This window comes from Corapipo altera, unplaced genomic scaffold (assembly GCF_003945725.1).
Source record: "Corapipo altera isolate COAL_440 unplaced genomic scaffold, ASM394572v1 61281, whole genome shotgun sequence".
NCBI classification, from domain to species: domain Eukaryota; kingdom Metazoa; phylum Chordata; class Aves; order Passeriformes; family Pipridae; genus Corapipo; species Corapipo altera.
Window position 1 is genome coordinate 1,068,172 of NW_020884921.1, and position 15,847 is coordinate 1,084,018.

At 34.8% G+C, this 15,847-nt stretch overlaps 1 protein-coding gene across 2 annotated transcripts in view; it reads left to right on the forward strand.

Annotated features, from left to right (window-relative positions):
* Window positions 1-15,847, forward strand: part of FBXL17 (F-box and leucine rich repeat protein 17) — a 289,489-nt gene that overhangs the window by 101,234 nt on the left and 172,408 nt on the right. Inside the window, exon 8 of one of the 2 annotated variants that reach the window (XM_027656846.1) lies at window positions 5,247-5,475. The exons of the other annotated variant lie outside the window; for it this stretch is intronic. Coding sequence (XP_027512647.1) covers window positions 5,247-5,292 — 46 coding nt within the window. The 3' untranslated portion in view covers window positions 5,293-5,475. Of the gene's footprint in view, window positions 1-5,246; window positions 5,476-15,847 lie in introns of those variants that run through there. 2 annotated transcript variants of the gene reach the window in all.

The window sequence follows — 15,847 nt, forward strand, 5'->3', positions numbered from 1 at the left end:
AAGTTTCTAAAAGTTGACAGTTAAACAAGGGTAGAAAAAGACCTATTGAAGTAATCTAAGATAATGATTTCCTCTGTAAGTATTACAGCTCACTCAAAAGCTTTTTTTACTATTTATCATGTTGGTTAAGGTTATTATAAGAACAGTCTTACTTCTTCTTTCAAATATGAACAAAACCAAACTTCCAAATTCTTTTCATATATCAGGTCTTTTCAATTGGAAAGGATTGAGGTCTCTGTACATGGTGAGGTGAAAAATATGCTCTGAAGCTTGCCTTAAGTAACCTTATCACCTTGAAGTTGTTTTTATGGTCACTGCCCGTGTTCTTTTGAATTTCAATTGATGCAATAAAAATAGAACATCTAGAAATAAGTCTCATGGGGGATTCAGGAAATGTGGTATGATGTGCTGGCAGTTTTCAGGGGTGTGTGATTTTTTTAATAGTTTGAGAAACATCTGCTATATATTATATCCATAATGAGCAGGGAGCAAACAGCAGATAATCTAACTTTTTTGTGAATCTCATCACTGTGGGCTTGAAGTTGCAATTTACTTCAATGTCTGTATTACATAATTCACCTAGAAATAGACATTTAAAAGCTGTGCAGTGACTGTGAAGTCTTTAGAGTATTTCTGCTTGATTCAACCATCTTCTTACTAAAACATTCCCCTAGTGTAATATTTGTGTAGGGGATGTTTGCCAGCCCCTTTCTGTGGTTCTTCTAAGGAACATCATGGTGCAGGGAATAATGCATATAAGGTAAGGAACTTTGTCTACAGCTACAGTGAGATTTTTTGGTGCCATGGCACTACCAGTCACTCAGGATGAAATAACACGTGCAATACAAAATTATTAATTGATTTTGCAGTCAAAGGACAATATTTTCCCAGCCATTGAAGAACTTTTTGGTCCTTCTTCTGTAGGTGGTGCCAAATGTTCTTATAATAATGTCTCGAGAGAGTTGTATTTTGTAATATAATTTATTACACACGTTGTAGGTGACTTTGGTAGCAGGTGCTGAGATTTGCAGAGCATCTGGTGGTTGTTGAGAGTAAGCTACGGTTGTGTCGTGGAGGCAGATATGTAGTATCTCCATGGAACAGTAAAACAGGGAGCGGTGTTGCTCAATGACCTTGTAGTGGTGTCACTTCCCACCATCAGACTTCTGATCAGTGATGTGTGGGAAGAGAAACATCACTATGCACTTCCCCAAACTTTCAGCACAGATGGAAAACCTGGATTTGATCCCATTATTGCATTTCTGAGAAAACTGCTGTTCCTCTTTTGTGCTTTTATGAAAACTCACTGTGGCTAAACTGGAGTAAGTGGTGTAATGGGGCAGTCTATCCATACCGTAATAATTAAGATTTGTTGCTGAAGATTGTGGTTCGATTCCAAGACAGAGGAACTTGAAAATAAAGACATTTCACAAGGAGAGTAGTCAGAAAGTCAATATATGGAAGAAATTCAGTGGAAGCATGGTAATGGTTGGAAGCCAGACCATAAGCCTGAAAACCAAACTGTTTGCACAGGACCAGAGTCTGGAGAAAGGAGAATTCGCCTTTGCAGAGTCTCCATGTGCTTTATTCTGCAGGGTCACTAATGCAGCATCAGTTTCTCAGGATTGGTTATCATACTTGTTGACATAGAGCATATTGGAGTTCCTACACTGGTAGTTAGCAGAGTAAATTGTTAACATGGTCTTCTCTACAGTAGAGGTCTTTAAAATTTTGTATTGACTGCCTACCATGAGTTAATGTAAACCCTTGTAAGCAGCATTGGGAGAATCTGCTGTGACCTGGGTATGTTGTGGGTGGAGGATACAATGCTGAAGATGGTCTCAGCAGGTAATTAGTCCCAGAAGTACTGATGTGTGCGAATGCCCCAACATTTTGGTAGCAGACATGGGCATCAAAATAGTAACTCAGTTCCTACAGCATGTTTTTAGTAAAATGCAAGGTTAGTGAATACTAGGATTGTTTTCTCAAAAAATAACAGGATTAACTTTCTCTTCCTGAAATTAAAAGTTTCTGTATATTTGATGTGAAGATTATTTTAATAAAATTGCATTTAAAACAAAAACTGTGAAGCTTTCAACTTGCCTATATTTTTACTTGAGCAAGAATGTCCATTTCAACTGCGGGGACTAGAAATACTAATATAACATCTTAGTATTCATCACCTTAATTCTGACAGAAGTGGGAATGTGCTTCAGGAGCACTGATACTTCTGTAACTTTGTATAATCTGGACTTTTAGATATAGTAGAGTCTTCCAGAAAAGTAACTGTAGTTTTGTATGATGTTTGTCGTGAATCATTCTAGGTGAATGCTAGCATTTCTTAATTCTAATTTAATTTCATCTGTTCAATGTTATCTGAAAGATGATCTCCTTTGAGTTCTCTGCATATTTATCAGATATTTAGTCAGCTAGATTAAAAACTTGAACTCCATAAAAACTTATATAATGTAACACAAATCAATTTTATTTTTAAAATTACTTACTCTTTTGAATGTCATACTTTTTAATTAAATTTAGAAGAAAATGTGCTTCACCCTGCAGATGTGTTTTGTAAAATGATTTGAGACTGACTGTCATGTTTTTTTCAAGTTCAGAACAAAGCATAGAAGTTGGACAAAGAACTCAAGCATGCCAATTTTCTATATCTACTTTAAATTCTAGTCTTGTATTCCCTTATTTTTTAAGTGATTATGAAAAAAAAAAAAAGGGAAAAAACCGCAAACTTTTGTGATTAGTCCAAAGTAGTGGGTTAATGTGAGATGAGGCCAACAACGGGGAAGAGCATGAGGAGGAAGGAGAAACAGAAACAAAGCGTTATGAACTGATTGCAATCCACATAGCCCATACCCTGCGCTCTTTGGGGGGAAGAAGTAAAAAGTTGGGGGCAGACTTTGCCCACGAAAAGCAGCAGCTGAGGTGGTGTTAAATTTGTTCCTATTTCTCATTATCCTGCTCTATTTGGCAATTAGATTAGTTTCTTAAATTAAGTCTGGTTTGCACATGATTGTGACTGCTGAGTGACTTAATCCTTATTTTGACCACAAGCCTTTTTCATCTTATTTTCTTCCCCTGTCCTACTCAGGAGGGTGGGTTGGTGGGCACCTGGCAGCCATGCAAAGTTGTCTCACTACACCTTTCCACAGGCTGCTCTCCTTCACAAACTGCTCCAGTGTATGTCTTTTCCGTGGCCTGCAGTTCTTTAAGAACTGCTCCAATGAGATAGGATACAGTTCATAAAGAACAGATTGTTCTAAGCATGGATCCTGTACAGGTCATGATTTCTGTGATTCTTTTTTGTTACTTGTCAGTCCAGACTTCAAGTGTCTGGAAAAAAAAATGGGATATGATTCAAAACGTATCTCAGCAGTTATCCCCAAATCACTAACCTTATCAGAGTTAGCAGTCCTCTCTAGTCCTTTCAGCTTCTAGTTATGTGCCCTGAACCCACATTATAAAGGCTTCTGGGAACAATTTCTTCAGCATTGTTATCAAATAAATTAATTTTTATAAATGTTTGATTAGAACAGATTGTGCTCATGCTGCCTGCAGACTTTAACCAGTGATAAAAATCAGAATGCATTTTATATAATTAAGTGTAACTTTCCATTTATTGAGGTTTTAGCCTGCTAATTCTACTTATCTCTAAGACTGGATAAACAGTTTTTTAGGAATCATATTCTGGTGGAAATGTATGTTATCAGAGAGAGTAAAACTTTCAAACTCTTGTCATGATTTGCTATGCTTTTATCTTTCTTTACATACTTGAAAAATGGGTAAACTAGTCCACTGTTGTCACAGTGCTGAAGTGTATGATAAATGAAGCTCTGTAAATAGTGAAAATATGAGGAGGTTGATTAAGTCTGACAATTCTCATGTAAAAAACTCTAGATGATAAATATCTCTTGTGATTAGTTGTTAATTTAGTGCAGGGGACTAGCATCAGCCTAAGCAATTTTATGAGTTGTGGCATAAAAAGAAATTCAGGAAGATAGGTATGCACTTGTTAAACCAAAGGAGAAACTTCTTAGACTTGGTTGCTAATAATTAAAAATGGCAGATTTGACACAAAATATGGCTTGATGATTTTCTGTATGACATTCCTTACAGAAATTAAGGAAGTGCAATGTTCTCTGAAGACACAGAAATGACAGTGTGTTATAAATCTGATTCCTTAGTGCATCATGAAAACTGAAAGGTTTTGTGTATATATCATTTCTTCACAAAAATATTTGCAGTGTTATAATTTAAAGTAGTAGAGAAAAATAAAAAAATCTGACATACTAAAGCTCAGAAAAGAAGATACAGTTTTTATTGCAATTACCATTGCATTTTGAGGTTGCAACCTATAATTCACCATGCAGTCAGAATAGACATAGTACCTGAAAAGTGAGAGAAGGAAGAATGGCTGTCTTAGTGATTTACTACCCTGACTGTATTGTTTAGAGTCTGTCAGTATATCCATTATAAATACCATTTGAAAGCAACATAACCATGTTCTAAATTTGCTTTAGGCTGTTTCTTGCTGCATGGGTTATAAGCTCAAAATTAAACAATTTTGCAATTGTTTAGTGTTTGGGTTTTTTGTTTGTTTGTTTTGTGGGTTTGTTTTTGAGGGGGGTTGTGTGTATTTGGTTGCTTTGGGTTTTTGTTTCTTCTGGGTTTTTTGGTGTTTTGGTTTGGGTTTTTTTCTGTAGGGGTGAGCATAAGGCTCATATTACTGGTGGGACCATGGCATCATGTAAACAGGAAATGTATCAGATGCTGCATGCTATATGTCTTCAATTCTGATCAGGTTAACTCAGTAATCCTCACCTTCTTCTTTTGTTAAAACCAAAGAAGGCTGGTATATGCTGAATTTTTCATGATGTTAAATGTAGTTATTTTTTGTGTTGACAATTCAAGATTAACCAGTGAGTACTGACGTGTAAAGGATATAGAAATTTAATGTACCTTTGAGGAGTTGTAGTCAGCTTGAAGAGTAAGTTGGTGCTGAAACGGAAGTTTAACTGGCAGAATGAATAATTAGGTAGTTTTGAAAGTGGCAGTAGTAATGTAATGAGGAAAATAAGCAGTAACTTGAAGTGGTGATGCCTGTAGGGTATAGTAAATGAAAAACAGGTGAGCAACACAAAATAAAAGTGTTTAAAAATGCTAAATTTTGTCTTACGTTTGAAGTCTTATTGACTTCTATTCATACCCAGTGCTTGTGATATACTGTTTTTCAGAGCCATGATGAAGTGGTCTGAGATTTCTCTCAGTCCATGTGTCTAGTTTTTAGTCTCGTGGAGTAAGGAAGACACTCCCACCTCCATGTGCCTGAAGGAACTCAGGTGCCTTGTCCAGGTAACCTTCAGAAGGGCAGATTGTTCCAGGCCTCACAGTTCTACAGACACACAGAAGACAGGAACATCCTACCTGCTCATTAAATAAAGCCTGAATTTTTCACTGCAAGAACTTCTATAATCTGTAGTGTGTTCTCTGCCATTCTGCCACGCCAGCATTGCTTGTGTCCATTTTTGGGCTCCCCAGTACAAGCAAGACATGGACATGCTGGATAGAGCCTTGCAAAGAACCATAAATAAGATGAAGGGACTTGAGCAGCTGTGAGGACAGGCTGACAGAGCTGGGGCTGTTCAGCTTGGAGAACAGAAGGTTTGGGGAGACCTTGTCCGTGTATGTAAACACATGAAGTGAGGGTACAAAGATGACAGAGTCAGGCTCTTTCCCGTGGTGCCTCGTAACAGAGGCACATGCTGAAACACAGGAGGTTTTCTCTGAACATCAATCAGGAAATGCTTTTTCACTGTGAGGATGACCAAACTCTGGTTGCCCAGAGAGGCTGTGGAGTTTTTCCTGTGGAGTCTTTCTCCTTAGAGACAAGGGTTCTAGGTGCTTGAGCAGGAGGTTGAATTAGATGACCTCCAACCTCATCCATTGTGTGACTGTCATACTAACACTTTATGTTAGTGATAGTTTATGTTTTGATTGTTGAGATGAATGGAGGTAGATTAAGTGAGCTTCAGCATAGCAGCTCCTTGCTTGCTCCTGATTTTTCAGTTTGTCATGGCATGTTTGGACAGACCATTATCTCCTGATTCTGGAAAATATCAAGGAGGTCCTAAAGAAGGTCCTTAAAGAATGTGAGATATATTGGTATCAATATCATTGATGTTATTGCTTATAGTGAAGAGTAAGAAAAATTTAGTTTCTGCTCTCATTCTTGCCATTTCTCTCCAGTACCAATTACTTCTTCCTACTCTGTTTTATTTCTTGTCTTTGCTTCCCCTCCCCTTCAGATTTCATCTAATAAAATCTTAATTTACCTAGCCTATGGCATTTACCAGATGGTTGTGAGCCTGTGGTAGTGGGAGAGTTAAGAGCAATTGCAAATGGGCACCTTAACGACTTTGCCAAGTTGCAGTCAATTCAGATTGTGGTCTATAGTCTGCTCTCATACAGCTCAATTGAAAACATTGCTTCCAAAAGCAGTGATTGTTTTCTTTATGTGTTGTCATCTCTCCTCCCCCACCTCCTCCCCTGCAACACATAGTGTGAGAGAAAGAGCGAGAATAAACAGGACTTTATACCCTGTTTCTAGAGGATAGTGTTAAAATAAAACTAATTTACCAGCACTTAGTACTTTGTGTTTCAAATTTTCATACTTTTTTCTCAATTGCTTTAAAACATTTTTATTGGCAGTTGTTGCCATTCATATGATCAGTCATTATTTCTAATGAAAATCCCATCTGTGTTGAACTGTTCAGTTTTACACAGGCAAAGAGCTACCTTTGCTTTCCTGGATCTGTTTAGTTCTGTACAGTAGTACTTGTTTCCTTTTAAAAAAAGAAATTCTGTTACCTAATAACACGCTGGATTTACCAAGACCTGCCAGCTTGTCATTAATAAAGGCCTTCATCTTCAATGAAACGTAGGAATAATAAGTGAAAAGTTCTAATAAAAAGTGTCTTCTGGAGGAATGACACTGCCAGTTCCTTCTTAAGTTTCCTGCACTTAGAAGGAAGGCAAGCTGCAATGAAATATTAACCTACTTGAGAAGCTGTTTAAATTCCGTGTATAGTAAAATTTTTGTTCACCTTTAGGAAAAGAGTTTTTACAAATAGAAATTACAAGTCATTAATGATTAATATTTTAATTCTGTTTCTATAGGATGAACTAATGTACTTTTAAATGAACATTCTCTAGAAATCAGCAAAATAACAAGCCATACCTGATACATCTGGCTTTACACAAAAACTGTTATAGGATATTAGTGGAATTAAAGTTTTGGACTGTTTTTAATTTTATTTATCTTTAGTTATTTTTCCTTCAAAAATAATTTATTTTAAAGTTTATGCTTTTGCTTTGCTTTTTCATTTTTTTATGCAAATGCACACATATAATGTGGTGTGTATGTAGCAAAGAGAACTGTGAACATCATATGATGTGTTTTCTGGGTGCCTGCTAACAAATTTTTGAATATGTGTAGGCATGCTAAAGGTGTTGAATGAATAACTGCTTCCTATTTAGAGAATAGTCCAGATAAGAGTTACATCTAGGTAAGTTTCTAAATCTGAGTTACTATAATTTGTTTGCTTCAGGAGTAACTTATCAGGCAGTAGTGTTTTTTTTAGTTGAAACCACACTATGTTTCAGTCAGACTTTACCAAGGGTTAGTCCTGCTAAACTTTATGAGTCAAAACCTGAGGCTGGATGCAGGATCTAAAAAACCTGGATGCAGGAAAGATTTAATCAATTTGCTGCTTGTGGATCCTGCCCAGTGCGGAGTAGAACAGAACTCAAAGGCTTATTTTTGTGTCCACCTGCAATTGAACAACGGGAATTAATTTGTACACTGAATCTCAAACTCAGAGATGCATACAGCGGATTATCTGTGAATTGTTCTCCCCTTCTCTGTTTCTTTCCTGCTCCAGATTACTATTAGCTAACCTTTATTAGGAGTTATGCAGTTCTGCCAAGGCATCTTACTAAACTCCTTGAAAGTCCTTTTCAATGCTACTGAAGTCACACAGTTTATTTAAAGCTGGAAAATCAAGCATGAGTTGATACAAAAGGTAAAAAAAAAAATAAATCCGGCCATAGTGGATTGGAAGAAGAGCTTTGATTTGCAAACTACTAACGGACAAACAGCCTTTTATGGTCCTCAGTTAAGTATATGTTTGGTATAGAATAAAAAATATATTCATTCAGACATACCTTCAGTATGTTTATAAATTATACATTAATTGACCTAGGATCTAAGAAACCTAATTTTCAATGGTTTTGATTACTGTCACTGAGAAGACACTCACTGGTTGAAGTATTTGTCTCCTTACTAGAATCAAATCGTGAAGTCTAGGTATCGTTCTATTGCATAAGTTGCTTTTCCATGCTAATCTTGGAAAGTATCTACCAACAAGGCACAATAATATGCTTGTTAGGCTTAAAAGTGTATAAAATGCTACTGAGCAATGCCTGTCAGATGGCATTCAAATATTCATGCAGTCTTCAGATACAGAAAATACTTACATACTCAGAAAAAATTAATTAAAAGCAGAAGGTCTTACCCTCAGAATCATATAGCTCTATTTTTTACAATCTGTGTATTTCTTTTGGCTGATATTTTACAGTGGCTTCTTATAAACACATCTGTATGCAGTGGTGCTGACTTCTTTTAAAGTGATCTTGTAAATTTTGACAAATGTAGGCTGTGATGAGAGAATGCCTTTCCTCAAGCATGTTTTGTTATACTTGTATTTTAAAAGCTGCAGAAAAACTCAAAGCATTAAATAATTTTAGTTAAAAATTAAGATCATTAATAGTTTATTAAGACTGTAATTTTATGTTTACTGATGTATGACACAACTAAAAATAGTTTTTATAGATTGTGTGAATCTGTAGTCATTTAGACTCATATAAACAGAGGTAAATTCAGTTTCTGGCTTCTAACGTTTAAAACTTTAATAGAACGGAAATATAGTTGGTTATTTAGACTTCAAAGAAAGTGTTTTTCTAAACTGTATTGCAAACTGTAGTCCCATTACTACTTTCGGAAATATCAGTTAACTATAGCCAGTAGAATTTGGCTTAGAAAATTTGTGTCATCTTTTAGCATTTCAGCGGGGCAAAAATGAAAAGTGCGTGTACAAACTTTCATCTATTAATTGTCTTCTGGACTGAGAGGTGGTGTCTGGAATTTTAAATGATACTGAACTCTCCTGGGCAATCAGAAAAAAACGAAAATACATTCCGCATAAGATAGTTGTGCTCAGTGGTTTCCATTTGGACTGTGCTCCTGCCTGTTTCTGTCTCTTTGTTGCTGACAGTTGCAACAGAGCTTACAATGTTTGTTGTATCCTGGAGCTGACTGTAATGGACATTCCTGATTTTACGTAATGGCAACAGTAGCTCAGAAATTTCAGGTTATCTTCAGCCCTCAATTAATCATTAAACCGCAAAAATCTGTTCTAATTTAGAACGCTATAAACTTCATTGGTTTGGTTTTGTTTTTAAACATAGCATTCAGACTTTAAAAGAAGAGAATTGAAAAACAACTAAAAACTAGGTTTTCTAGTAATATCTTAGTTACATATCTCCTTATCTGTAATGGTAAACAATTGTCTTAAACATGTACTCTCAGCAAAAAAAAAAGATTCCTACTATGAGGAGTTTCTTGTGTTATTCTCTTCTTAAAAAATGTGTTTGTTTATTCTGGTTACTGTATAAATGCTGCAATAAACATTACTGTCCTTGACAGATTTCATTTTCTAATTAAAGCATTGTCTTGTTATGAAAAAATCTAACCACAGTATTGAAGGCTGTTAAGAATGTGTGTAAACACTTAAAATCTTAAAGTCAAATTTTAAAATAAGCATTTCAGGAGAATTTTCAGTAGCACATATATTTTTATTTTTTCTTGTAACCTTGTTTTGATTAATTGTTTTCCCGTGTAATACGTGTAGCTCAATAGTTAATACTGTCAAATACTTGCTGAATGAAATTTGCAAAGATGTGCCATGATTAGCTCTGATTGAAATGGTGATATAGTCATATATCTATGAATTGGAATACTGATTAGTTTTAAGAAATAAGTAAGGTGAAGTGATGTGAGAACTATAGATTTATAAAAAACTATACAAAAATTGAAGTCCAAATTTTCACAGTTGTAGCCACTTTTTCCTAACATACCAATCAGAAAAGATAGAAATTGGGGGTTAATATTTATTCTTTAAACAGCTGTGCTTCAAATACCTCAATACAATGAATGTACAAAACTGTACTGTAATGCATAGTAATATAAAACATGCACCTTTTAGAAGTTAAAGAAGTATGTAGATTTTAAGTTGGTTTTATTTCTGGTTTTATTTTTCCTCTTTTTTTCATAGAATAGCTTTCTATAATTTCGCATTATAAGTGGCTGCAAGTGAATGATGGACTTGTTAAAAAAACCTCCCTGAAGCATTTTTTGTATTGGGTACCAAAATGGAAAATGGCAGGATAGAAGTAAGAACAGGTGTCGGGGTTTTTTTCTTCTCTAGATCTTACCTTAGTCTGTGGTCCTTTCATTTACAGTCTTAGTAACGCATTAATATTGTTTATTCAGTTTTTACTGGCTTCAGTTCAGAACTGAGTGTTTACACATCTAATGATCACAGAATTTAGCTTTCAAGTTCTCTAAGTTTGTTCTGAATTTCTGTTTAATTCCATTTGTATAAATAACATAATGTATAGACTTTTGGTTGGGATTTTTGGGTTTGGTTTGTTTGCTTGTTTTGGTTTGGAATTTTTTCTTTCATTTCATTTTGGTTTTGTTTTTTTAAGTGCATGGATACCTTTTTGCCATCTCTAGGTCCTAATATGAGGATTCAAATAATGAGTTTATAGCTAAAAATTGTCACTGGATCTTCGATTTAATTTCAGCAAATTATTTTATCACAATTCCGTTTCAACCTTCTTCATTCTTCAGGCCCATTGCCTGTCACAATTAGTCTTTTTCAACAAGTGTTGCAAGAATAGTGGTATTAAATAGAAAATTGCATCAAATTAACTTCTGTTACAGCAAGTCATATGGTCATATAAAGATTCATATATGTTGTTCAGTATCATCCTAAAAGGGCTACTGGAAAAACAAATCATTATTTTTTTTAGGTGCTTTGACTGAACAACAGCTCTCTGTTTGCAGGATTTTAAGATCCACTGGTGGTATAGTTTAGAAAAGTAACCCAACTGCATTCAAATTAAAAACCACCATTTGTGGTACTCGTAAATGTCTGGAAACAAAAGTTGCACAAAATCCCTCCACTTTTGGAAACAGAAATTATTTTCACAAATACACACAATGTTAATTACTCTCCCAGAATTCTTTCAGAATGTGAGATTTGCGTGAGAATGAAACCACTGGTTTTACTCACACCATTTAAATACAGATGATGCTTTACAATTTTCACTGTAGTGGTTTCATCATTTAATGTAGTGCTTTAGTTTTTCCTGAAATATCAAGATACTTTTTGCACTGAAATATTGAATACTGTGTAACAATCATAGATATATATGTATATACATATTTTATGTCTATGTTATTAACTTATTCACAGTCTTGGAAAATTGATAAAATTTTCCCAAGCTCATTGTAATATTACTTTTTAAAACATGATTAAAATTCTAGTAAAACACATTCTAGAAGAAATTAATTTCACTGTTTTTCCACATGTACATTTCTAGTGGCTGTCCATGTCTATCTTGTGAAGTAATCCCTTCCTAAAACAGGAGACTCTGCAATTCTTCAGTAACAATCATGGGCACTTTGAATAAGAGCATAGCACAAAGAGTTTTATGATTTCTATTTTGTCATCTCATCTTTGTATTTGCAGAATAAATATCTGCAGTGGAGAGGGAGGGGCAATGAAAGATGAGGAGTCAGTTCTAATACTGAGTAATTCTAATGTAAAATTCAGCTGTTAGGAATTGCTAAGTATTCTTGATATGCACAGGTGGTTCAGACTGTCTGTGTAAAACTAGATACTAATTTTACTACTTACAATACTCTAAGTGAGCCAAAGTGTAAGTGCAATTGTGAATTGTCAGGAAAAAGTATTGTTATGGTAATAGTGAAGGACATAAATGTTCATTTAGGACTTAGTATTTGGGATATTGGAGGATGGAGAGTATTTCTAATGTATTTGTCACTTTTCATTGAAGTATATAATTTAAACATTTTTTTCACTCATGAAAGCAAGTGTAAACTATTGTTTTGTTGTAACACCACGTGAGGAGGTGACTGAGAATCCTGTACTTTTCCTTGTTAAGTGTAGGAAACGATAGAGATGACGATTTGTCTTAATTGCTCTACTGTAGTTACAATTATAGAGAAAAGGTCAATCTAGTCATTGTCAATTAAACTGCAAAAGAAAACACGTTTTACAGCCCTGAAGAACCATTATGTCAATTTTATGCTGTTCATCAGTGTATAACACAGTTGCTGGGATATATAAATCTTATCTTCCTTGGAATTACAGCGGACTTGCTCCATTACAGGCACTTGGTGCTGCTGAGTGGAGATAACCTTAAGTACTGTGTGTTAATTGCATGTTCCTTTGTTGTCCCATAATTCTCAAGATCTGTGTACAATAAAACCTAGCTGCTTTAATGAATAGAAATGCCAGAGTGCAGTTTGACCCTTGTGTTTTCACACATTTAAGAGACGGAGAGTGACAGAAAAAAAATCTTTAGCTTGTAGGTGCAATGGTTGTGTTGGCATCAACTTTAACAAATGTAGTAATGTTAAATATTGAAATACTTAAGCTAATTTTGATATTGTAAATATGCCAAAAAAAGCAGAAGTGTCTTAATCATGACTTTTTTTCTACTTTTTCTCTCCCTGCTCTTTTTCTTTCACTCTTGGATACACACACAAAACAGAGATCACTTATAAGAATTACTCAGTATAATAAATAGAATCCTGACAGCTCTGTTAAGTGTGGTTAAGTTTCTATAGATTGTCTTGAAACTAAGAAATTGTTTTTATTTTATTGCACTAAGAAATTGTTTTTATTCAAAAAAGTTTCAAGGATGGTCGGGATGTAAAATTTTAAGTGCACATTCTGTTCGTATTCAAATAATTATCAAGAATTGAAGGAGTTTTTTTATTAGTTCAAGTACCAGGAAGTACCCTAAGAGAAAAGTTGAGTCTTTCATCATACTTCTAAAAGAAAGATTCTCGCTATGTCAGACAACAGGTTGTTTTCTGATGTTGCTAACACCTAATAAAGCTGCATATGTCAAATTGGGACATTGAATCAATATTCATTAAAAACAAAAGCAGTCTAGAAATTGACTTAACCTCTCAATTATGCCTTTAACGTAAAGAGTTGTTTTTTTAACATATGATGGGAATGTAGGAAACATGAACATAGGAAATGTACTGTTGAAAGATGAATTGCTTTTGGGATACACTCTCTAGCAATGGAGATATTCACAGAGGTATTCATATCAGTGGAGGTATCAAAAATGCCTGTAAGGAAAAACAGCAAATACCAAGGCACCATGTTTAGAAAGAGGGTATAGAAAAGTAGCAAAGGGCAGAGGCACAGACAGCTGCTGATGGCTGGGCCCAGAACAGTCAGATGATTTTTTAAATTTTTTTTTTAAATCCAGGTGCGTAGATTGGCATAATTCAAAAGAACATTGACTACAAGCCCTAACAGGCCTTCCATGTATTCTTGGACAACCTGACTGTGGTATATTTGATTAGAATAGGCTTTGGACTTACTTCAGCACCCCATCATTTGTTGTATTTTGAACCAATATTTTTACCATGCAGGGCATTTTTTTGATCACTTTCCCATGATCACATCATGGGAAAATCTTCTTGAAAGGGCAAATCAGTGGTAGATGGACTATATTCAGTTTACCTCTGTATATCATCTTTTTTGATTGTATTTATGTCTTTGTTCTCATTAAAAAAAAAAAAAGAGTTGGTGAGAAATAGTAGAGCTGATATTACTAGGAGCTGTGCCTCAGGATTGCAGGCATTGTGAATGAGAAGTGACAGTGGAGTGAAGGTCTCATCAGACTGCAGTTTCCTCCTTATTTTTTCAATAAAGAATAAACTAATATTATAAGAGGCTAGATTCTATGTCTATAAATTCTTATTAATTTACTTTGCAAGTGAAATTGAAACTGCAGCTGTTGCGTATGTCATTCATACTATGTCTGTGTTGTCATCTGCTTACAGAGTCAAAAATTTAGACAGAAAAATCTTAGTGCTTTCAGCAGACAGCTGTAGAAAAACAGATTGCAGGGAGAAGAATTGTACCTGGGCTTGGAGGCACTGTGTCCTTTGCACTTCGCTGTTGTATGGAAAACAAGGGACAAGGTGGAAACTGATTATCATGTCATAGCCTTTCATATGTCAGAGTATGTAGGATATTTACTGTTTGGGGGTTTTGATTCACCTTGGAAAATAGTTTTCTTTTACTTATAAATGTGTTTCTGAGTTTCTACAAAGACGTAGAGCCTGGATACCTGCGATGCTTGTCTTGAGCACTTGGTACACAGAACAGAACACTGGACTTTTGGGGAGGGATTGATGGATTGAGATACTGAAATTCACAAGCTGAAACAGTGTTGTGCGTGGTACTGTGGTACCCAGTAGTGCAAGTTTGACCCACACATTTTGCTAAATATTCTTTGTTAGATAATGTATGCTTCAAGGTTAGGAAAGAGTAGTTGAATCTTGAAATTTTAAATTAGTTTCACACTAGATAGCAAGTGCATGAAGGAGAGAGATTTTATTTTTAGCATCGTCCTCTATTGCAAACAGAATTAGTTTAATACTTAAGAAAAAGAAAAAAATATCTGTTTGTTTGCAGAATAGATTGATTAAAAAAAGATAATTTAGAAATGCTGAGACATTTTGGAAAACTGTATGGTCCTGTGAATATGGTAACAGAGTTGAGTGCTGCTATAGACTTTACTGTTACTGTCTTGTTTAGCTTAACTAATTTAATCTCTCAATCCCTCATTTCTTCCTTTACAAAATAAGAAAGGGAAACTATCTTTTTAAGGACTACTAGTGAAAAGCTCACATATATTTATTGTTCCAACTACAAAGTGGAGATGAAGTGGAGGGAGACCATTCACTGTGTAAATTGGGATTTGAATTTAAGTAAAGCAGAAATTGCTGTATTTCAATGTCTGATAATTTGAGTATCTCTCAATATTGAAGACTCTGATACCATACATCAGACTTGTAGTATTTGTAGCTCTGCAGGATTCTTTCCATATATTGAAAAAAAGACTAAATGGAATAGAGTGTAGTATCATTTATAAAGACAGCATTTTATAGATTAGCGATTTACTGTATTCATTTTTTATTTTTACTATGGTTCCCAAGAAAAGGAATAAGAATCTGTTAAATACTTAAGAGATCAGAATACGTCACTTGCTTCTGTAGTACTGGGAGTTCTCAAATACTTAACAGAAGTTGAGATTTGTAGCTGTAGTATTCCCTGGAAGGGGCCATAGTACTCGATATCTTGGGAAGTTCTTCTTCCTGGGTAGTTTCGTCACATTCATTTCTTTCACAAGCAACAGAATAAGAGCTACAAAACATTTGTTTATTCATAAATTTAAAGACTACTCTGGCTCATATTTTTAAATCTAATTTTTATATCTTCAAAATGAAGTTAATATCATCTTTCTTTCACTTTAGAATCTTACTCTTATTTTTCCCGTGCATTTTGGTTCCTTAATTTGAATCTAGGCTGCTGTTGTATGCTGGAAGAGATTGGTAAGAGATCAACGGTCATTTTTTATTTGTATGTTTATC